Below are 24091 nucleotides of genomic sequence, written 5' to 3' on the forward strand. Positions count from 1 at the left end.
ATGGAAAAAGTTTGCCAACCTGGTCTAATGTCATAAACATAATACCCAAATCGGATTTGGAAGCACGGATTTTAGAGTCCGATCTAGACTTGAAGTCAACTCCATTGCCTCCTAGCTATGTGACCTCAGGTAATTAATTATCTAACCTCTCTGAGCCTCAGTTTCACATGTGTAAAATGACCATAGTAATGCCAATCTGTCAGGCAGTGCTCTGCTGAGCCATATTGAGCCTGAGGCAAAAGAGAAAAAACTATATATATACTTATCAAAATATCCTCCCAGATTTTGAACCAGTGGGAAAAGTTTGTAAAAGCTCTACAGTCAGTCAAAACACAGGACCATAGGGGTAGCTGAGTGGCTCAGTTGGTTAAGTGTCCAACTTTGGCTCAAGTCTTGATCTCAACGTTCATGAGTTTGAGCCCTGCTTCAGGCTCTCTACTGTAAGCACAGAGCCCGCTGTGGATCCTCTGTCCCCCTCTCCCTCTGCCCCTCCCCAGCTCGTTCTTTCTCTCTGTCTCTCTCAAAATAAATAAGTAAACTTAAAACCATGATCATAGATATAGCCCTTTGTTATTCAGTCTGTTTATATATCATTGTTAACTCTCATAAACCAAACCACCTAGCAAGGAAAGGAACATGGCACAGGCCCAGGAATGGCTGGCTGATTGGAAATGACCTTTTCCATTATACAATAACACAGAGTTGTAAAACAGTCTATCTTTATTTAAAATTTTGATTTTTTTCATCATTGACTTATTTGCATGGATTTTCATCTCTCAAAGACATTACAATAAAATATCACTTATGCCAAAAAAGTATCACTTATCCAAATCATTTTATTATGCACTGTGAGAATGCATTATTAATGATATTCATATTATTATTTGCAGTAAAATATCACTTAAATATTAAAATAGCATTTGCACATTGCATTAAAATATCATGAAAGAAAAAATTTTTATTGCTTTAAAATCATAAATATAATTTATCTTGATTATTGAGTTTAGGTGTCCCTTATCCCCTTAAATTTTGCACCTGGTGAGTGCCTCACTGACTTTACCCTGATCCTAGCCCTGCTGTCAGGATTGTTGTGAGAAATAGACATAATGTCTATGAAGTATCTAAAGCTGCAGGGTGCCTTGGTGGGTCAGTCAGTTAAGCGTCCAACTGTTGATTTCTGTCAGGTATGATCTCATGGTCATGAGATTGAGCTCTGGGTCAGGCTCCTAGCTGGGCCTGGAGCCTGCTTGGGATTCTCTCTCTCTCTCTCTCTCTCTCTCTCTCTCTCTCTCTCTCTCTGCCTCTCTCTGTCAAAAAAAAAAAAAAAAAGAAGAAAGAAAGAAAGAATTTAATTAATTAATTAATTAGGCAAACATTCACTGGTGCACAGTAAATGCTTAAAAATTAATAGTTGTTGGGGCGCCTGGGTGGCGCAGTCGGTTAAGCGTCCGACTTCAGCCAGGTCACGATCTCGCGGTCCGTGAGTTCGAGCCCTGCGTCAGGCTCTGGGCTGATGGCTCAGAGCCTGGAGCCTGTTTCCGATTCTGTGTCTCCCTCTCTCTCTGCCCCTCCCCCGTTCATGCTCTGTCTCTCTCTCTGTCCCAAAAATAAATAAACATTGAAAAAAAAAATTAATAGTTGTTGATGATGTGGAAGATGAGTTGGGTTAATAGTTGCAGGGGCCAAGGGCAGTCCACTCCAACATGGGCTACTTGGCATGAAGATTATTTTGAGTTAAAAAGCAATCAAAAAGCAGATTCAGGAAAACCTCTCTACCTCCCCCTCAAATGCCTAAAAAGAATTTAGATAGAGGACCTGTTCCAGGAAGATAGCTATCACCGTAGATGACTACCTTATGTTATAAAGTAGGTACTGTAGACAGGGAGGAACCTAGTAAGATATCTTTGACCAAAATTCTTTCTACCCCATTGTTTCTGAGTGGCCCAGCAAACACGATGACCAAATATTTACTTTTTCATTTTCCTGTGAATTCATTTCTTCCTTTTGATGTTCTAGACCCATACCTGCTTCTCCTCTGTTTAGAATGACATATATACCACATTTTGCCTGACTGTCCTTTGGAATTTCCATGTCTGTGTGGATTCTCCATAGGTACTAAATTAAGTTTGATTTTCCTTTTTTTTTTTTTTTTTTAAGTTTATGTATTTATTTTGAGACAGAATATGAGTCAGGGAGAGGCAGAGAGAGAGGGAAACAGGGAGAATCCCAAGCAGGCTCCCTGAGGCCAGTGCTCAGAGTCCTAGACGGGGCTCCAACCCATGAAACCCTGAAATCATGACCTGAGCCAAAATCACAAGTTAGACGCTTAATGGACTGAGTCACCCAAGCGCGCCCCTAAATTTGATTTTCTTTTGTCTCATGTCATTTTGATTCTTGGTCTGGCTAGAAGCACCTTGAAGGGTACAGGAAATTCTTGCTCCCCAGCATAGTACTGATCTTAAAGGGTTGTTGTGAAGGCTAAATAAAATAATATAAGTAAATTGCTTAGCGTGGGATTTGCTATAAAGCAAGTGCTCAGTAAGTACCAATTACTTTCCTTCCATCATTTTGGAAGGATTTTGGAAAAGGGAAGCATATTAGTAACAGTGCTCTACCTGATCAGAGAACGTGGTTTGGTTCCGGCTCTGTCATTAACAAGACAAAACAAATAAATTATTTGGGCCATCCCCTTTCTCACACTGAGAGATTGGTTCCTCATTCCTTAGAGATTTAGCTAATCTCTTGCATTCCTTTTGGACACAAAATTCTAAGATCTGCAAGCTAGCTGGTCTGAAAGGACATGAGGCTTCTAGTTAGGAAAACAAATTCCCAGGGGAGTCTTACTGACCAAAGACAACCCAAATCTCAAAAAATTAATGTAGCAAGAAATTAAAATTTTCTTTTAATTTTATTTAAAAGATCTGAACATAATCATACTTTAGTCTTGGAATTAAAACGTTGACCAAATGGATGTCTTGTCACCTTTATGTTAAGCAGGTTTTTTTGGCTTATTAAATATCCTTTAGTTAACATTCATAGTTCCATATTATGATAAGAAAAGATAGGTAGGATTCATTAGGCAGAGGGGGAAAAATTAGAACCTGAGGTCCCTGGGTGGGGAAAAACACATACTTTGGAACAATGCTGGGAGTATCTGACCACAGCAAACTCCCTCAGGCATAAGGTTCCTCTTAAGAATGTAACAGACCCACCTACTCCCCCTCAGGTTCCGCTCTGGAATTTGACTAAAGACCTAACTAAAAATAAGTAGTAGATCATAAAACTTATGACCCACAGGAATGATATGGCCATAGAGCACCCTTCATACAACGGAATCGAACCAATCCGGATGGACAACCCAGCACCTAGAGCTATCAAGCCAATAAGGGTAGGACCTAAGAAGGAACAAGTGGGTAGAGATGGGAGGGCTGACCAGAACCTTATAAAACAAGGACCCTTGCCTATAGCTGTGGGCATTCACTTTCGAATATCCTTTCTGATATCATATTCTAATAAACTTTTTCCTGCTGCTCATTTTGTGTCCTCCTCTTCCTTCTTCGAAGTGGCTATTCAATGCACCCCGGCTATTGAGGTAAAAAAATCCTGCAACAATATGCTACAATGAGGATGAATCTTGAAAACATTATAAGTGAAAGAAGCTAGTCACCAAAGGCCACAAATCATACTATTCCATTCCCATGAAATATCCAGAATAGGGAAATCTATAGAGACAGAAGGTAGGTAGATCAGTGGTTGCTAGGGGCTGGAGGATGAAGGGAGATGGGGACACAGGGGTGCAATAACTAAAGGGTATCAGGTTCCTTTTGGAGGTCATGAAAATGTTCTAAAATTGACTGGTAAGAGTTGCATATATCTGTGTATGTAGTAAAAATATTGAATTGTACACTTTAAATGGGTGAATTACATGTATGTGAATTATATCTCAATACAACTGTTTTAAGAAATGGTTCCTATAATTTCCAACTTTTCAGAGTGAAAAGATGAAAAGTCTTTTGGAGGTAACTGGGCAGAAGTTTCTCTTTTTGTGTCAATATCAAAACAAGCTTCATTTTCTTTCCCCGATGGACCTCCATTTTGTACCACTGGAGGTTAAATAAAACTCCCATTTCAGTCAGCCTTTCTGAGGAGGGTTTGTGGCTGTTCCTGTGCAAAATAAACTACTCTTATTCTCAGGCTTAGGAACTACTTATAGCTGTTATCTTGTTTTATCTTTGCCAGAGAAAACTGTACTGGATAGACAAACCGCCCTCTTGATTGGAAGGACATCTCCAACCTTTAACCACTGGCTGTATTTATTTAGGATACAAGAGACTAAACAGACATTTGTCCCCCTGGATTGTCCTGTTTCATCTGAGTCCCAGTTGGAGACAAAAGTGTGGTTCCCTCTGATTGATCACTGACAACCCCACTCCTTTTCTGATGAAGCTTCCAAGGGATACTTTTGCTTTATCTTCAAAAGGCCTACTGCCCTGGAGCATGCTGTTCTGGTGTCACACACAGTTTTCTAGCTTTTTAGTTTCTACCTGCTTTTGGGATGGATTTCATTTCCCACATTTCTGACTGGGGGAAAACTTCTACAAAAAGCAGAGGCTTAAAAAAAAAAAAAAAAAAAAAAAGGCAGAGGCTCCTGACTCAGATCCAAAGAGCTGTCAGTGAAAAGAGAAGATGGAACTGTAGACAGAAATAACACACTGATGAAGCAATTGTACATGTGGGCAAGGGGAGAGAAAGTTCTGAGATTCTAGGAGAATCAGTAAGCACAGGTAGGTTCCTATTAAGCCTCTCAATGTGGCTGGGTCAACTGATTAGAAAGAAAAGTATCAGTTTCTCTCAGATTTATGGTTGGGGAATTGTAGTCCAGTGACCAAACCCAAGCAATGGGCGTGAAATTCCACCTAATTTAATCTTGATGCATGGTATGTAGTCAGGAAGTGAAACAAGTGTGGCCCTGACTCACACTTCTTTTATTTCAAGTTTTGGGTTCCGGGGCTTGCTCAAGCAATCATTTCTCTTACCCCCCAGCATGACACAGATGTGCTAATACCTTCTTTAGAACTGAGGTCCACAGTCAGGCATACTGACTTGATCTTTCCTGAAAATATTTACTGAGACCAAGGTTAAGGGATACACTGTTGAGGATTCTGCATTCTGGGCAACGGGTACTCGTCAGCGTCTGGGACACAGCTCACCACATGTTAATTGGTGAAGCCAGCATGTTTCCAGCAACCCACACTAGAGCACATTTTAATGCTTGCCTGAAAACAATGTTCTGAAGTAATTTCCAAAAGTCCCAGAAATGAAAATCCCTTTAGGCCAGAAACTGCCTTGGAGAGATCAGAATATGAGTTGGACTCCTATTTTTAACAGAAGTAGAAGGGAGGGAGGGGAGTAATATCTACCTACCATGAAATTCTATTACATTTTTTAAATCTGGAAATTAATACTCTCTCTCTATAGATAGAAAGATAGATATAGATATAGATATATAAAATAAATGAACTTTAATTAAAAACAAAAACACAAAAACCTGTTCTGAGCCAGATGGTGAAGTGTAGGGGCCAAGGGCAGGCTGCCTCCAAACAGGCCACGTTGGCATGAAGATTATCTTCAGATACAAAACAATCAAAAACCAGCAGATTCTGAAAAAGCTCTTTACCTCTCCCCCTCAACGCCCTAAAAGGATTTAGATAGAAGACCTACTCCAGGAAGAGAGCTATCACCATAGATAACCCTTCTGTTATGAACTAGGTGTGGTAGATGGGGAGTAACCAAGCAAGGCCTCTTTGATCAAAGTTCTGTATGTCCTGGGTAGCTCAGTAGGTTAAGTGTGAAACTCTTGATTTTGGCTCGGGTCAGGATCTCACAATCTCACGGTCGTGAGATGGAGCTCTGCTTTCAGCTCCGAACTCGGGTATGAAACCTGCTAAAGATTCTTTTTTCCTCTCCCTCACACTCCCTCTCTAAAATAAAAAAATAAAATAAAACAAAACAAAATAAAATAATAAAAATTCTCTGTGTCGCATTGTTTCTGACTGGTCCAGCAAACATGTTTACCAAACACTTAACTCTTTTTCATTTTCCTGTGAATTCATTTCTTGTGAATTCATTCCTAAACCCCTACCTTCTCCTTAGCTGAGAATGATAGATATGCTTCATCTTGCCTGTCTTTGGAATTTCCATGTCTGTGTGGAATTTGATTTTCTCCTATTAATCTGTCTCATGTCGATTTGATTCTTAGACCTGCTGGAAGCACTTTGAAGGGGACAGGAAATTCTTGCTCCCCAACAGAAACTTTCACAGTTGACTAGGGCCAAACCTGGTGGAGTATCTTGTTTGTTTGTTTGTTTGTTTGTTTGTTTGTTTGTTTTTTAAATGTTTATTTATTTTTGAGAGAGAGAGAGAGAGAAAGACAGAACGTGAGCTGAGCTGGGGAGGGGCAGAGAGAAGGAGACACAGAATCTGAAGCAGCCTCCAGGGTCTGAGCTGTCAGCACAGAGCCTGACGTGGGGGCTTTCGAACTCACAAACTGTGAGGTCATGACCTGAGCCAGAGTTGGACGCTTAGCCGTCTGAGCCACCCGCGCCCGTCTTGTTTATTTTTTACCCCAATAACTATAGGCAAGAAGTATATGGGCAAAATGCTCTCTTGGTTGGACATACTTGCTTCGAACCACCAGCATTTTTTAAGAATACAACTGAGAAAACAGAAGAGATACTAGATTTCCTCACTCTCTTCTCTTAATCATGTGCATAAATATGCACATTCACACTCCACCCCCTTACTCACCTTTGTCTCCCTGTCAGAGAAGGAGTCTCTCTCTGTCTCTGTCTCTTTCTCTGTCTCTCTGTCTCTCTGTGTCTCTCTCTCTCTCTCACACACACACACACCAAAAATGGAGTTATAAATTATCTGTAGAGGATTTCAAATCTGAGGAAATAATTCTCTGTTTTTTGGGCACTAAGCTATTTCCCCTAGGCAAATACCTACATAATTTTATACAAATTTGCCATAAGCCAAAATATTGACAGAAGAGTAACTTTAAAATACATTTATGACAACAGCCTTAATTTATAAAAATAGTTATCAACTTTTTTCCTTGGACCACCTGCAGCTGAAAAACCAGAGGGTTTGTTGGAAGAAATGCAGATTTTAAGCTCTTGCCCCAGACCCACTGAGTCTGGATCTCTGAGGGTGGTCTGCATTTTAAACAAATTCCCAGGCGATTCTGGTGCACACTAGAGCTTGCTAGCGATTGCTTTATTCGCTGGTAAAATTACGGCCAATATTCCTGCCATGATATCACAAAGGTTAGAGCAAAACAAAGATTTCCAAAAGTGAATGACCTATATTCTCTGCATTTCAGAGTCACATTTTAATAGTTGTTGATTTTTGGACGGCAAGCTAAAGAAGGGGAAAAACAAAAAGTCGATGTATTTGTGATGAATAATTTCCACTATCAGGTGCCTATCATTCAAACCCTCTCTCCTGGAAGTTGCAAGTTCATGGTTTTGCAGATACTGAGAAATCTAAATTTAGTTTACAGCTATAATTATGTTTTTTCCTTCTAGCTACAGAAGTTTATTGTGCTGTGTCTCTCCTTAGATTCTGTCATTCAGCAGTAAGTCTTCTAGAGTCATTTAAAAAAGACTTTGCTGATGAGATAATGTTAAGTAAAAAGGCAGATCACAAAAACATTAAGTTCCAACTTTATGTATAGAGATACATAATGCGAGATTCAAAGAAAGTACCCACAAACTATCATCAGGCTTTTGTGTCAGGGTTAGTTCCACTCTCCTAAAACTATCTCTAAATTTATGTTCATTTTCTAAATTTAAAAATTATTATAAACACACACTTCTTAAAAGGTTGACTTCTCGGTGAAAAATATCATCATTAGCATAATTTTAATTTACTATTAAATCAGCTTCAAAAGCACAAATTGAGAAAAATTTGTTTATAAGCCTGAAATCCTAATACAGCTAGTTTAATTTTTCCATTTCCCTCCTAAACTTTATCTACAGACATACACACATGATTTTAACATAGCTGTTATCTTTGTTGACTTATAAATGTGAATTGTTTTGTCTACTTGCATTATTTTATAAACATGTTTGCACTTTCTGCATAGCTTCAGAATCTTAAAGGCTACATTTTTTAAAAAGTTGAAACTTTATCCATTACTGTGTGTAGAAACATTTCTGCTATATCTAGTTTCAAGTTATTATAAATAACATAGTTAGAATCATCTTCCTAGGTGAGTTGTTTTCTTTTCTTTTCTTATTTTTTTAAGTTTTATTTATTTAAGTAATCTCTACATTCAGTGTAGAGCTTGCAGTCTCAACCCCGAGATCAAGAGTCACATGGTCTTCTGGCTGAGCCAGACAGGCACCCCAAGTTTTTTTCCTTTCAAAAGCCATTTCTTTAGAATCAATTCTCAGCAATGGTTTTAGTAGTTCAAATGGCATAAACATTTTTACGGATACTGTATGTAACACATTTCCCTTCAAAAAACTGTACCAATTTTTTACCATAAACTATGTGAAAAAGAACTGGATTCCTAAGAAGGCTGAGAAGTGTTGAGTTTCTTTTTAAAAAGTATTTCACTTCAGGTAGTCCTGGGGGTTTCAGTCAGGTGAGCTTCCCACTCTTGATTTCGGCTCAGGTCATGATCCCAGGGTCGTGAAGCCTGCTTGGGATTCTCAATCTCTCTCTCTCTCTCTCTCTCTCTCTCTCTCTCTCTCTCTCTCCCTCTGCTCTGCAGCTCTCTCCCCCTCATGCTCTCTCTCTCTCTCAAAAATTAATTAATTAATTAATTAAAATAAAAATAAAACAGCATTCCACTTTATTTTTGTTATCTTGCTGTGTAAATTACTGTTTTATTTATTTAGTAATCTCTACACTAAACGTGGGGCTCAAACTCATGACCCAGAGATCAAGAGTTGCATGCCCTTCCAACTGAGCCAGCCAGGTGCCCCTGTACATCACTGTTTTAATTTTTATTCATTATCATTAATAATTTTTAAGTTATCAATATGCTAGACACAATTCCAAGGGGTTTACATAATAAAACTATGTTTTCCTAAAAGATAATTTAAATAAACCCTCAGTGTATGAAAGCTTATAAAAACCTATCCTCTATGTGTTAGATATTATAATAAAACAAAACTTAAAATTTCTACAACATAAATGATTTTATTTCATAGAGGTGGAAAGGCACAGAAAACTTAACTATGAAAGAAAGTAACCTTTAGATTTCCCAACACATTTATTTTTCATACATCAGAAGAAGTTAATTCAAAGGAATAATAATTTCTTTCATTACTGAAAAAAAAATTTTCAGGATTAGAAAGTTCATTTAATCCGTATCTTCTTTCCTTCACAATGACTAAGTAAGATTTAAAAAGTCCACTGAAAGGAGTGGGCTGATAAAATGCAAAGTGACAATATAAAATAATATTTTTTAAATAATTAAGTAAACCATTCACTAAATGACCTACCTGTTTTCACCAAGCAGATCAAACCGAAGAAGAAGGATAATCTCAGCATATGGAAACTGGAGAGAGTGTGTGTCACATTCACAAGAATAATTTCCTTTGCAGAGCCTTGGAGTTTCCACTGAGGGCTTTGCTCAGAGGGAGCTCAGATAACTACACCAGAGGTGTGGTGACAACAGGAAGTTCCCCAGGGACTGCAGGCGGGTCCCAACCCTTTCAGGATATTTGACTCCTCCTCTTTTCAGTGGAAGGTCGAGTACTTTCTACCTTACACAATTTTATGCACATCTTTTTTTTTTTTAATTTTATGCATATCTTAATATTATAATGTGTATTTGTAGAATGACGAGTTCAAAATAGTTTCATTCTTTGTGGGCGGTTTATTAGTGGCTTGGCTTGGTATGTTGAAATCAAGTGTGATCTGAGATATTTGCCTCCCTGTTCTTGTGAATGAAACAAATCAATGAGTATCCTGTTGGTCTGTGTCCACAAAACTACTTTTTATGTTAATTCACACACGCATTCCTCATCAGGCAGTCTTTATATTTTGTTAAGAATATTTCATTAAGTCCATTCATATGCCTGTATATGTCCAGATACGCTTCAGATTAAAGGAACATTTTTATGGCATTATACATATTTTTATTTCTTCCTATCCAGAGCCTATCTCTCCCTCACCCTTGCCTCCTACTTTCTAAAGGAAAATTAAATGCAAAAGCTTTAAATAGAGAGTTCTGCCAGAATCCATCCACTTCAGTGTTGGAAGTAACTGAACTTGTGTTCTCCTAGCTATGAGGTAATTTAATTACCTTTCTGGTGGAAGGACTTGTAGCAGTCACTCAGGCTTATGGGGGGGGGGGGGGGGATGGGAGCAGGGGAGGGGGGCGGTGGTCTGATGAGCTGAAACATGCATTTATAAAGAAAGACACAAACAATTTAAAGAATACATTGTGGGGCGCCTGGGTGGCTCAGTCGGTTAAACGTCCGACTTCGGCTCAGGTCATGATCTCGCGGTCCGTGGGTTCAAGCCCCGTGTTGGGCTCTGTGCTGACAGCTCAGAGCCTGGAGCCTGTTTCAGATTCTGTGTCTCCCTCTTTCTCTGACACTCCCCTCTTCATGCTCTTTCTCTGTCTCAACAATAAATAAATGTTAAAAAAAAAAAAAAAAAAAAAAAAGAATACATTGTTATCCAGGGCATCAGGCAAAAGCCACTAGTCATTTAGCATTGTCTACCTGAAATACACATTTATGAAGCAAAGTTATCTCTCATAGAAGTTTATCGGTTTTCTGTGTCTGCATCCCCTTCGAATAGCAGGGGATTCCTTGCGGGAAGTAGATTCCAGCAGTGCTTCCCAAAGAATCAGTACATCAGATTTCCCCTGCTGGAGGTGGGGGGTGGGGGGGTTTCAGAGTATTGCATATGGATTCTGTGTCACACCTCAGACCTAATGAAGGCCAGGACCCGCTAGCAGTGGTTCAAATCCCACATCTTCCACTCACTAGTTGTGTGGCTTGAAGCAAAACATTTCCATTCTTAACTTTTCTCAACTGTGAAATGAGGAAAACAAAAGCAGGTATCTCACAGGGCTGTTATTCGGATTAAATGAGCTAATATGAGTAAAGTTCTTAGCCTTACAGTCTGCTACCAAGGTAAGCTCACTTAGCACTTGGTAACTATGTTACTTAAGTGGTTACACAGTCTACACCTTTCCCTTCTGTCAGAAGGCAGTCTGCACAGTGCTGAGAAGAGGGGTCAGGTGCATTTTAGGAATGGAGGGCACCTGATAGCAGTGATGTTTTAGGTAAATGACTTTAGTCAGTACTGTAGTGTATTTTTTTTTTTGTCTCCTGCTGGAGAAATAAATTAGGGATACATAAATAGGAAAAACAAATAGGTGGCCTGCTAGCTTTTTTAGTTTTCCATTTGCAGTAAGCTTTACTGGTTTGGTAACAACTGCCCTCTGGAACAAATGGAGAATTGTTCCACATTCTCTTAGGAACCTGTTGTGGAATGCACTGTTGGGTCAGTGTACTTGTCTGATAAATATTTGTTGAGCTCCTATCAGTTTAGTACCACGCCAAGTCTTTATCTAGACAGAGCCAATGTACATTTTCCTGGAAACCAGCCAATTATGGGAATAAGAATAATTTCTGTTGGGAGGGCTTTTTGTGTTAGTATTGATTTTCCTGCCAGTAGGCACACAAGTTTTCCTACAACTTCCTAGCTGTCTGTGCTTTTCTACTTCCAGCGTTCAAAATAGCACAAGGTATCAACGGGAGGACCCATCCTCTCAAGAAGAGAAAGTTAGAAATATCAAATATGAAAAAACAGAAAGCATTTCAAAAGATGGAGGGAGAGGAAAGCGAGGGAGAATTGGAGAATAGGGAATCTTTGAGAGGTGAATTGGTTCTGTCGCCTGCTTGTGGTGGGGGTTACAGCAATCTACACAGGTGATAAGATTGCATAGAACCGTGCGCATGCGCGCGCGAGCACACACACACACACACACACACACACACACGTGCATGTAAAACTGGTAAAATGTAAATAAGATCTGTAGATTGTACTAATGTCAATTTATTGGCTTTCATAGTGCATTCTAGTTATGTAAGATGTTACAATTGGGGGAAACTGACTGGGGGTCCATGGGACATCCCTGTACTATTTTTGCAGCTTTCCGTGAATCTATAATTATTTTAAAATAAAAGTTTTTAGGGGTGCCTCCATGGCTCCGTTGGTTAACTGTCCTACTCTTGGTTTCAGTTCAGGTCATGATCTCAGGGTTTGGTGACATCACAGAGCCTGCTTGGGATTCTCTGTGTCTCTCACTCTCTGCTCCTCCCCTGCTTACTCTCTATCTCTCTCTCTCAGATAAATGAACATTTAAAAAGTAACTAAAAGTTTTTCAAAGTTCCAAAAGATGGGGTAACTCATAACTATTTGAATGTTAACATTTACTCAAAGGTATCCTGAGGAAAACCATGTCTTTATTTCTCATCATCATCATCATCAATCTTCTTCATACGATGATTCTGAAAAATGATCACAACTCAAGAATAACACAGTTTGCCTCATTTCCAATTTAGTATTATGTATTGGCTTTTTTTCTTCTTCTTAACCTAGAAATCGCTCGCTACAGAGAGCAGATTAGAAAGAGGGCAGGCAAGCTTCCAAATGCGTGGACAGGAAAAACAGGTATGGAAGTGTAATGAACTGAAGGGAGGTGTTTTTAGAATTCTCATTGGCTTCAGCTGTCAGGAAAGGTGACCTATGTCCTCTCTCACCCTGGTTTAATGCTCTAAGCTGGTATATGACTCACTATCACATAGAATTTTGTCCTTTCATCTGCTTCAGTGGCCCCACAATCTCACTAGCTGTCCATGTTTGGAGAAATAAATGTTTCCTTGATTCATTTTCTACAAGGAGATCAGGGTAACTTTCACCTAATCCATGTATTTGTTTCATGTCTTCATTCCTTCATTTATTGAACATTTCTCAAGCTTCTATTTAGAAAAATAATGAGGAAACAATAGGGGATGGCTCCTTCTCACAAGGAGACGGACATATTAATGATACTAGTAATACTGATATAGAGTTACGGATACACCTTCCATAGAACCGAGGAGGAAGCAGTAAGTTGCTGGGAATCCCACGGGGAGGGGCCGTGGAAAAAGCTTCACATAGGACATCCTTTTTGAGCTGGATTCTAAAGACTAGGTAGGAGCCTGTGAGGTGAAGAAAGTAGAGGAAAAGCAATTCAGGTAGAGGGAACAAACTTGGAGTTATAAAAGAAGTGTGGATTGCCAGTTTGGATGGATGCATAGGGAAATGATAAACTAACTTGAAGCCAGGGTAGGAGGCACTCTGCATGCCATGCTTAAGATAGTGGATTTTATCTTCAAGGCAGCAAGAACGTAAGTTTTTTTTCCTGTTCACTTCTTTGTATGTTAATATATTAGTATCATGTAATACAAATAAACATAATAAATAATATATGCCACAATAATATATAACAAATGTAAGAAATAATATATAGAGAGAATAACACATTTAGGTTAGCTTATTAACTTTTTTTTTTTTTTTGTAGTTTATTACAACACAGGAAGGAAAATGTCTGTATACTACTTTTCTGGCCTAAGAAGTATTCTTCATGGAATAGAGCTACCTTGTTTTAGAAACCATGACTTCCTGGGGCACCTGGGTGGCTCAGTCAGTTAAGCTTCTGACTTCAGTTCAGGTCATGATCTAACAGTTCCTGGGTTGGAGCCCTGCTTCCGGCTCTGTGCTGACAGCTCAGAGCCTGGAGCCTGCTTTGGAGTCTGTGTCTCCCTCTCTCTCTGCCCCTCTCCTGCTGGCACTCTGTCTCTGTCTTTCAAAAAATAAATAAACGTCAAAAAAAAGAAAGAAAGAAACCATGATTTCCTTACAAACAATGTATCAAATAAAATAAATGCAAGTCCAGCGCTTTCAATAACTGCTTGTTTGCAGAGTGCTGCCCAGAGCATTTCAAGAATAGAAGGCTCTAGCAAGGCCTGTGTGCACACTGGCAAGACAGAGGCAAATGCTTTTATCAGTTAAAAGTTCATTTCAAAAAATAAAAAATTTGGGGGTAGTGCCAATATTGAACATCCGTTGGTACCATGTATTTTCTTATTAAAAAAATGATAATTTTTTATTATTATTTAAATAATAATATTTATTATTTATTATATAATAATATATATTATATATAATATGTAAAAAATATATATAATATATATAATACATATTATGAAAAAATATGTATATAATAATATATATTATGAAAAGACTGCTCTTTTCAACAGAGCAGGCTCCACGCTCTGAGCTATTAGCACAGAGCCCGACATGGGGCGCAAACTCATGAACCGTGAGATCATGACCTGAGCCGAAGTCAGACCCTTAACTGACTGAGCGACTCAGGAACGCTGGTAGCACATATTTTAGATTTATTTGGATCTAAAATATTATTATTATTAGAACCAGATTTCTGTTTTTATGTTTACTTAGCTGGCTTCCCAAGCACTGGTCATGAGAATCTTGTACCCATAGTTGAAATCAGATCACTCCAAACATCTGGAATTTGATTAAAATCAACCCAACCACTTTTAGGATATGGTAACAGAAAACCACAAATTCAATTTATACATTTACTTTCCTTAATAAATAAGAACACTATAAATTTACCTTCCTTAGCAACAACAGCCACAGCAGAGAACAAAACAACAACAAAAGACAACACAAGAGAGATCACCCTGCAAATAGATAGAAAAGGGACAGAATACAAGAGGAGGTGGCTTTTGGGAAGGCCTGAGAAGTGATCAGGCCTTGAATGATAGTATGTTTGATGGGTTTGGAGAGGAGAAAAGGCGGATCCATGGAGAATGCAGGAAAGTGTAGGATGTGGAACTGACAAATTAAATGGCTTATTAGATAACTGAAGGAAGAAGAGGGAAGAGAAACATTAAGCACTTAGCCATGTGGGATACTGAAGTCAGTCCTTCACGTACGTAAGCACATTTAACTGGCCCACAGATCTGAGAGGCAGATTTGATTAACTCTATTTTATAGATTAGAAAATAGGCTCAGATACTTCTTCACAAGGCAGGCCAAACCTGAAGTTAATGTGAGCAACTTTTCTAATAAAATCTAGGACAAGGAACTACACTTGCTTTGGGATAATAAGGCCAAGGTTATTATTAGACTGAATAAGATCAAAGTCCTCATTATTAGGAGGATACGTTTTTCTTGAATACCAGAGTTGGTCCCCAGAAGGAAATTAATATTTAGGGTGATGAGCTATGTTGGATTTTAGGTACATTAAGCCCAAACCAACAGCATCTCACCTATGGGCTTCAATCTACTTCTATCAAATGGACCAGAGTTCGGGCAGGGGTCAGCAAAACCAAAGCTGACAATAAATCTTTTAATACTCTGAGAATGCTGGTAAAGGGAAAATGTTCAAGACTGAGCAATGAATTGGAGGGCTGGGTCTTTATTTCTCTGTGGAGGAGAGGTAGGTTTTGAGGAAAATTGGGATGGACCCTGGAAAGGCTTGAAGGAGAGGATCTCAGCAAGAGGAAGAGGAGGAGGAGGAGGGGAGGGGAAGAGGGAAGAGGAGAAGTTTTTTGTTGTTTTTTGTCAACAAAGTTTTTGTTGTCATTTTGTTTTTCAGAAAACTGGGCAATCGTTTAGGATAGCCTAATGAAAACTTAAGCAATGAGGATGTGCCCCTCCAACAGTACACGGGTGCAAGTTATCCAAACCTCAATGTCCTTATTTCTCCATATGGCTTTGGTTTTCTCCTCTAGCCCTCTGGTGAAGAGTTCCTGAGTCCAGGAATGGGTGCAACAGTGGTGGGTTTGGAGTAAGCGTGGTTCCACTCCTTGACCACTGGATGGGTATCGGCCCCTGCCTCTCCTGGGGATGATAGGACAGCGAGTGCACCAAGTGGCAAAATGTCAGGTGCAGGCGGTGGCTGGCAGTTGCTGCACTCAAGAGTTCTTGCTTCCTGATGAGGCCCAGAGATTCGACTGAGGTAATTCCAAAGCCCTCCACTTTTCATAGAGGGGGTCTAACATTTCAGCATTAGGTATGCGCAGGTGCTATTAGTGAGGGAGGAAAAAAAAAAATGTGTTGTACTGGAGTGGCCTGAGACTTGGTGTCAATCTTTCTTAAATCTTGGTGGCCCAAACCTGAGATACGCTGCTATTCTAAAGCACCTTGCAGTTTTCCCATTTATGTTTTGAACAGAGACTGCTCTTTTGTCTTCGAAAATCCCTTTGCAATGCTTGAGTGTTCTTTTTGGTTCAGTGAAGGCAAAGGCCATTTTTTATAGTGGAATGGACACATGGGACACAGCTCAAGTGCTGTGCATAATAATGCCATGGTAGACTATTTTTTAAGTTAACCGGGAGTCCAGCCTGAAATAGGTTGGAGTAGAGGTGGAGAGAAAATTCTCTTCTGCTGGTGGCTTGTAAAAGAGTGGAGAGATGACCTTGAGGGGAGTAAAGTCCTTCTGGGAGGCAATGAGCAATGGACTACGGATGATAATAGCCACTTCTAAATCTTCTGGTCTTTGCTTTCCAAATTACCCAGAGAGGGGCCACACAGCGGTCTTGTTCTACATTCCCATCATAGCTTAAAGCAAACTTTCACAATGTTCAGAGCCCATGATGGCCTGCAAATGAAGGAGGATGTCCTCGAATTCCTTGCAGCAGGAACCCACTTAAGTGGCACTAACCTTGACTTCCAAATGGAACAGTACACCTACAAAAGGAAAAGTGATGGGATCTACATCATAAATCTGAAGAGAACCTGAGAGAAGCTTCTGCTGGCAGTTTGTGCCATTGGAGCCTTGAAAACCCAGCTGATGTCAGTGTCATATCATCTGGGAATACTGGCCAGAGAGCTGTGCTGAAGTTTGCTGCTGCTACTGGAGCCACTCCCTGATGCTGGCTGCTTCACCCCTGGAAACTTCACTAAGTAGATCCAGGCAGCCTTCCTGGAACCGAGACTTCTGGTGGTTACAGATCCCAGGGCTGACCACTAGCCTCTCACAGAGGCATCTTATGTTAACCTGCCTACCATCGCTCATGTAACACAAACTCTCCTATGTGCTATATAGACATTGCTATCGCTTACAACAAGAGAGCTCACTCAGTGGGTCTGATGTGGTGGATGCTGGCCTGGGAAGTTCTGCACATCTGTGGCACCATCAGGTCCTACCTGTCTCTTCTTCTACAGAGATCTTGAAGAGATTGAAAAGGAAGAGCAGCTTCCTGAGTTCACTGCTACTCAACCTGAAGTTGCAGACTGAACTGAAGGTGTGCAGGTGCCCTCTATGCCTATTCAGCAGTCCTCTACTGAAGACTGGAGTGCTCAGCCTGCCAGTGAAGACTGTTCTGCAGCTCCCACTGCTTAGACCACTGAATGGATAGGAGTGGTCTTAAGCTGCTTTTCTACAACGGCAAACAAAATGGAATAGGGTTGATGGAAATGAAACAGTTTCTTAAAAAAAAAAACAAACACAAAACTTCTAGTCTTTCTATTCTCAAACTTTCATTAACAGTTTGGTGTTGGGGTGCCTGGGTGGCTCAGTCGGTTGAGCGTCCGACTTCGACTCAGGTCATGATCTCACAGCTCGTGGGTTCGAGCCCCGCATCGGGCTCTGTGCTGATGGCTCGGAGCCTGGGGCCTGCTTCGCATTCTGTGTCTCCCTCTCTTTCTGCCCCTAACCCACTCACATTCTGTCTGAGTCTCTCTCAAGAAATAAATAAACATTTAAAAAAATTAAAAAAAAAAAAACCAGTCTGGTGTTAACTGTGTTTTGGAGAATTAAGGAAGGGGCCTATGTCCACATTTAGGATTTGGTTCCACTCTCTAGGAACTGCCTCCCATATGCCCAAGCCAGAGTGGTGATAGCCACAGGTGGTTCTGGAGCTCTAGGTGTTATCTTGCACCAGAATTCCAGAACACTTTATTGAGTACAGGATGAGGCTGTAATGGGGAGTGCCTGTGTTAAGTTCAAGGAAGCCTGAAGTCTGGCCTTAACTAAATCAGAGGTAAAGGTCAAGTGTAGTCAGGGATGGATTTGTGGGGCCAGAAAAGGATTCCAGCAATGTTTGGAGGAGGGGACTGGATATTCTTGTCCCTAAATAGGGTGGGACTTTTTTCTCTTATTGATAATTAATCAGAAGTATGACCTCTAGATAACAGGGAGAGTTAATTTGCACTCCCTGCCTGCCAGCCCAGGGGTGGAGACTAGCAGGTACTAGGCCACAGGTACCTCTTGTCTTTAAGTTTCTGTGAAGCCTTCTTTGAATTATGCCCTTCCCTATCCCTCTCCAAGGTGTAGTTTTCCTTTCTCTGGCTCCTACTGCATTTTGCACACAATTATCTTGTAATTTATAATCATGTCTCTTCCAGTAAACTCGCCTCACAGGCGAGGGACTGGCGCTGGTTCTCAGATCCCGGTTCCAATCCTGCTACGCCACTAGTTAGCTTTGTGACTTTAGGCAAATTGCTTAATCGCTATGTACTTGATTTCCTGATTTATTAAAAATGGGCACAAGACTCCTCACCATCGCCTGAGGTTGCTGGGAGAAACGAACATGACAGTACGTGGTAAAGTACTAGACCTTAGGTATATGCAAACCAAAGGGCACTTAGCAGGGTAAACATTTGTTCTGACCTACCTTTATTTCGTGCCCTCAACAAACATTTACTGAGTACCTACAGTATATTTCAGGCCTCCGGAGCGCTGGCTCCCAGGTGAGGAAGCCTCACTTGTTGTGGCCTGTGGGCCTTGTCCGGCGGGCCGTCTCGCGACTGGCTACGCCGAACAGAAAGCCCCGCCCACAGCCCTTTCGATCTCGCCAACGATTGGACCGAGACTGTTTCGCACGCATTCTGGTTGCTAGGTCGGGATGTGGTACGGAGTGAAGCTGCGCGTGCGCAGATTGAGGACGAAGATGCTTTCCGGTCCGGCGGGAGGAGGTGACGTCAGGAGTGGTGGCAGGCGGGGGCCTCCTATAGCTCTCAGGACGTTTTATCTGTGGGCCCTCCAATCGCGTCATAAGTCGGCGACTGAGCCTTGGCGGTGGTAGCCGAGGCGGCGAAGGCGGCAGCGGCGGCGACAGCTCTGGGGTTTGCTTCTCGGGGTGTGTCGGCCGCCGCTGCTGCTTGGGCCTGGTATGTACAAATGGCTGGTTAGGATTCTCGGCACCATTTTCCGTTTCTGTGACCGGCCGGTGCCCCCTGCCCGGGCCCTCCTGAAGAGGCGGCGCTCGAACAGGTGAGAGGAGAGGGGGCCGAGCGCCAGCCTGGCTGTACTCCCTCCCCCACCCCGGGGCTCGGCCCCGAGAGCGCTGATCCAGCCAGGCAGGCCCTGCTCTGCCGAAACAGTTGGCCAGGCCAAGGCGGTGGAGGTGCGAGTCGCGGGTATCCTGGTGACGTAGTCGCTCCCTCCACGCTGTGCGATGCGGCTGCTGCTGATGGAACGAGCTAGTTGTCTTTGGAGTGCACCGTGATGGTTAGGATCTTTGATGTTCTTGTCAGAGTCCGAGCTGATTGCTGTCAAATGGGGTTTTATTGTATCTTGCTACTCTTTCGTTAGTTGAAAAGTAACAATTGAAGGAATAGTGTCTGTGTTGTGGTTCACTGTTTACACAGCACACTCCCAAGTGTCATATGTAGGCAATAAGTGCAGCTAAAGGAAGGGAGATTCATAGCTTGACCAAAGCCGTTTTGACTACAAGAATTGTTCTCTTAGCACCAAAGAACAGCAGCTGTTTTGTTCTGAAACAGCTGTCAAACTGTGTGTGTGTGTGTGTTTTGCGAGGGAGGGAGGGAGGATGGTTCTGTGCTTTAGAGTTAGTATATGAGGGGGGGAAAATTAGGTGTCTCATTTCTTTAAAAAGATCACTAGTTTGTGCTTAAAAAAATTTGGGGGAAACTAAAACTGTTCTTACTTAGTATCTGCCCCTTGGTTTGTCTCATTTCATAGTGTGTACCCCTTGCTTGAGAATTAATCTAGAGAATAAAAGACCATACCAATTCTCTACTCCCCCATCAACTTTTAGTGACCGTGTTAATTTCATTTTTTTATTAAGCCCAGGATTATTGAAGGATAGTTTCTTGGAGCTTGAGAGAGCAAGATGATTTAATACATGAGTCTGAAAATGCAGATCATTGATGAAATAGGCTGTTGGCTACATTCCATCATGTGTTCTAGAGAAACCAAGGTTTCAACTTAGTCTTTTCTACCTTTTTGTGAGGTTGATAAGAGGATCATTTGGGAGCATGTTGTAAAGTGCCTTAAATGATGCTTAATATATTATAAGGATGGTATTTGTTTATTCTACCTCAGCGGCCTTGTGCTGAGGCTGGTGCATGATAGGTACTTGGTACATATTTATTGAATAAGAGAATATTAATTTCCTCTCCTTGTCCTTTCTTTCTGCTGTGAATCCCTGCCAGTGAGTGAAACAATGGTTTGGAGATCAAAACCCTGTTCGTCACCACACATCCTTTATCTAAAACAATTCTTCACAATGTAAGCCATGTTTCAGTCAAAATGAAGCCAGGAGGTCTTACTGGGATGTTCAAAGTTATTAACTGAATGGTATTCTCCTGGGATTTATTCTGTTAATTTTTTTTGGTAAAACTGATCAATTATAATTATCTTTAGAAAGATGATTATAGTATACCGTAAGCTTTTAACATTCTTGAGGTATATATAGGCCCAAAAACTTTCCTGAATTCCCCAATTTTTTATTACCACTGTAATATAGTTTCCATGATAAAAATGCAGTTAAAGGGGCACCTGGGTGGCTCAGTCGGTTAAGCATCTGACTTCGGCTCAGGTCATGATCTCACAGTTCTTGAGTTCGAGCCCCATGTCAGGCTCTGTGCTGGCAGCTCAGAGCCTGGAGCCTGCTTTGGATTCTGTGTCTCCTTCTCTCTCTGCCCTTCCCCCGCTTGTGCTCTATCAAAATGAATAAACATTTTTAAAAAAATGCAGTTAAATATAACACCTTTTCTGACTAAGAACTATATTTTAAGGCTTCTTATATTGTCTGCTTCTAGTAAAGTAGAAGATGGCTTTTCTTGTGAGGGTGGGGAGATGTCATCTTTCAAAAGGAAGTTATTTGTTGTTTTAAAATCATTGCTGGAGAGAAAAAGGATATACCAGTCCTAGGCTGTCACCTATGTTCATTTACTAGCCAAATGATTTCTGGCCAATTTCAAGTTTGTACTTTAGCCAGATTACATTTTATCATTTGATAGGGAGTTTTGGGTCTCTTTCAAATAGTTTAAACAAGAGTGTTAAGTCCTCAAATGGTGAAAGCCTACTACAGAGGAGTGTTTTCTCTTCAAACATCAGTTGAGTCTCATTTTTTGACAACGTGGATGGAGGGGGTGTGTTGTATGCATATTAGGTTTACTTACAGAAATGGATATGTGTGTGTATATGTAAATATATATATATTTTTCTCTTTTTCTTTTCAGCACTTCGTTTTCTACAGTGGACACTGATGAAATACCAGCCAAAAGACCAAGATTAGGTATTGAATATGAATTTTAAAAATTAGGTTTTTTTAGTAGGAAAAGTATATGCATGGAACAAAATTCAAAAGGTAAAAAGTTTATGCTGTGAAAAGTAAGTCTCTTTCCTGTCCCTTTTTTTTTTAAATTTTTATTTATTTATTTATTTATTTTTCAACGTTTATTTATTTTTGGGACAGAGAGAGACAAAGCATGAACGGGGGAGGGGCAGAGAGAGGGAGACACAGAATCGGAAACAGGCTCCAGGCTCTGAGCCATCAGCCCAGAGCCCGACGCGGGGCTCGAACTCACGGACCGCGAGATCGTGACCTGGCTGAAGTCGGACGCTTAACCGACTGCGCCACCCAGGCGCCCCCCTGTCCCTTTTCTACTCAGTTATCTTTTCTAGGGACTGTTATCAGGGTCTTAAGTATCCTTCCAGATAGATAAGCCTGTGTGTTGAATGTGTATTTTAAAATTCTGAATCTTTCTAAAAAAAAGGTGCTTTTTATTTTTGAGGAAAAAACACTGTAAAAACTACTTCAAATTGAGTCATCTAGTTCATATAGCTGAGTGAATGAATCTAATGTGTTGCCCCAAATTGTTTACTTCTCTGGATCCAGAGGGCTAGACATAGCTTGATAGAAGAGAATAAAACTAGATTAAAGGAAAAAAGGCAAAATGGAGTGCTATAATAATATTTCCTCTGTCTCAAAAATGAATGTGAATTTTGATCTCCTCCAGATGTGTTAGTTAAGAGTAGAAATGTCTGGGGCGCCTGGGTGGCGCAGTCGGTTAAGCGTCCGACTTCAGCCAGGTCACTATCTCGCGGTCCGTGAGTTCGAGCCCCGCGTCGGGCTCTGGGCTGATGGCTCAGAGCCTGGAGCCTGTTTCCAGTTCTGTGTCTCCCTCTCTCTCTGCCCCTCCCCCGTTCATGCTCTGTCTCTCTCTGTCCCAAAAATAAATAAATGTTGAAAAAAAAATTAAAAAAAAAAGAGTAGAAATGTCTGTTAAGATTTCATTTAAATCCAGGGGCACCTGGATGGCTCAGTCTGTTGAGCGTCCAACTCTTGATTTGGGTTCAGGTCATGATCTCATGGTCATGAGTTCGAGCTCCACATCAGGCTTTGCGTTGACAGCACAGAGCCTGCTTGGGATTCTTTCTCTTTCTCTCTGCCCCTTTCCCTGCTGGTTCTCTTGCTGTCTCTCAAAATAAACAAAGAAAACTTAAAAAAAAAAAAAAGATTTCATTTAAATCCAATGAGCAGTTATTAAGCATGTCTTACTGCTAAGCAATGTGTTAGGTTCTACAGGAAATAGAAAAATGAGTAAGACAGGGTCTCTATTTTTAAGGACCTTACAATTGTGGAGGTATATAATTGTATAGTAGAGGGTATAAGGCAAGCATATAAATTATTACTAATGTCAGTAGCGATGTGATAAATGAAATAAGAAAGATAGTAACAAAATACTGTCCAATTTTCAGCTGATTAAAAGTCTCAGTAAATATTTGATGAAAGAGCTCGTGTGTAAGATGGATCGTAAAGGGTGGATGGGATATCAGCAGAGCAATAGGAAGGAAAAGCATTCTAAGCAGAGGGAACAGTATGGAAGAGTTGTGCAATTTAGGAAATAGTGAATAGAATTCAGGGGAGAAGTTGGCTAAAAAGAAGTATGTCAAATTAAAGAGGACTTTGAGTGTGAGGAATTTATATTAAATTCACTGGGACAGTGTTTCTCAAAGCACAAGATGGGTATCAGTTTAGGAAGGGATTTTAGGGGATACAGCATTTCATAGCATTAAGTAACGTGAATTATGTTACATAGTAAAATGTTGTATCCTTTTCAGTTGTTTTTAATTTTCTGATTATTTCAAGCAGAAAATCTTGATTTAATGCTAGTATGTTTTTATTGCTTGCTATTACATGTGACTCTCCCTTCTTTTAATAGGCCCACCTAGAACTTAACATTTTTATGTTTTCGTTTCTTTATAAGGCAAAGAATGTTTCTTTACATTTAGAGTAGTGGTATAAAATTACCTTTCAAATACATTTATTTAGCAAAAAACATGAGTCAATTTTAAACAAAAATATAAGTAACAGTTATTTATATAAATAAAAAACTTTGGCAGTGGTTACACCTGAAACCAACAAAACATTGTGTGTCAACTATACTTCAACAAAACAAGAAAAACAAAAGAACTTTGACGATATTATAGAAGGTTCCTTAAATAATAAGGGTAATCATCTATTTCATGGACTTCCATGTTAAAGATCTCTCCCTCCATGATTACATGAAATATGTATTATAATTTCTGAATTGAAATTATAGATGGGAACCAAGGGGGAAGCAGTGGGTAGAGGATATAATACTTATTGGCAGAGTTTGTAAAGGTCTACAGCACTGCATCCATTAGAGCTCTCTGTGATGATGTCTGTTGAACACTTGAAATGGGGCCAGTGTGCCTGAGGAACTGAATTTAATTTTAACTAAATATAAACTTAGGTAA

At 40.4% G+C, this 24091-nt stretch overlaps 2 protein-coding genes across 8 annotated transcripts in view; one reads left to right on the forward strand and one right to left on the reverse strand.

Moving 5' to 3' along the window:
• LIPH (lipase H) overlaps positions 1-10117 on the reverse strand; it is a 46341-nt gene extending 36224 nt beyond the window's left edge. For 2 of the 3 annotated variants that reach the window (XR_005792285.1, XM_040481002.1), the window contains exon 1: positions 9519-10117. Coding sequence is in view for 2 of the 3 variants with exons in the window: in XM_040481002.1 (XP_040336936.1) it covers positions 9519-9567 (49 nt within the window). In the remaining variant the exon portion in view is untranslated. The remainder of the gene's footprint in view (positions 1-9518) is intronic. The other variant, XM_040481001.1, reaches the window with a different exon arrangement.
• Positions 10118-19067: 8950 nt separating this feature from the next.
• SENP2 (SUMO specific peptidase 2) overlaps positions 19068-24091 on the forward strand; it is a 34152-nt gene continuing 29128 nt past the window's right edge. Inside the window, exons 1-2 of one of the 5 annotated variants that reach the window (XM_040481005.1) lie at positions 19068-19330; positions 21547-21602. In XM_040481005.1, the coding sequence (XP_040336939.1) occupies positions 19230-19330; positions 21547-21602 (157 nt within the window). In that variant the 5' untranslated portion in view covers positions 19068-19229. Of the gene's footprint in view, positions 19331-19410; positions 19568-20417; positions 20591-21546; positions 21603-24091 lie in introns of those variants that run through there. The other 4 variants (XM_040481008.1, XM_040481007.1, XM_040481009.1 and 1 more) reach the window with 4 other exon arrangements.

Source organism: Herpailurus yagouaroundi, unplaced genomic scaffold (assembly GCF_014898765.1).
Source record: "Herpailurus yagouaroundi ecotype Mexico unplaced genomic scaffold, PumYag 159, whole genome shotgun sequence".
Lineage (NCBI taxonomy): Eukaryota > Metazoa > Chordata > Mammalia > Carnivora > Felidae > Herpailurus > Herpailurus yagouaroundi.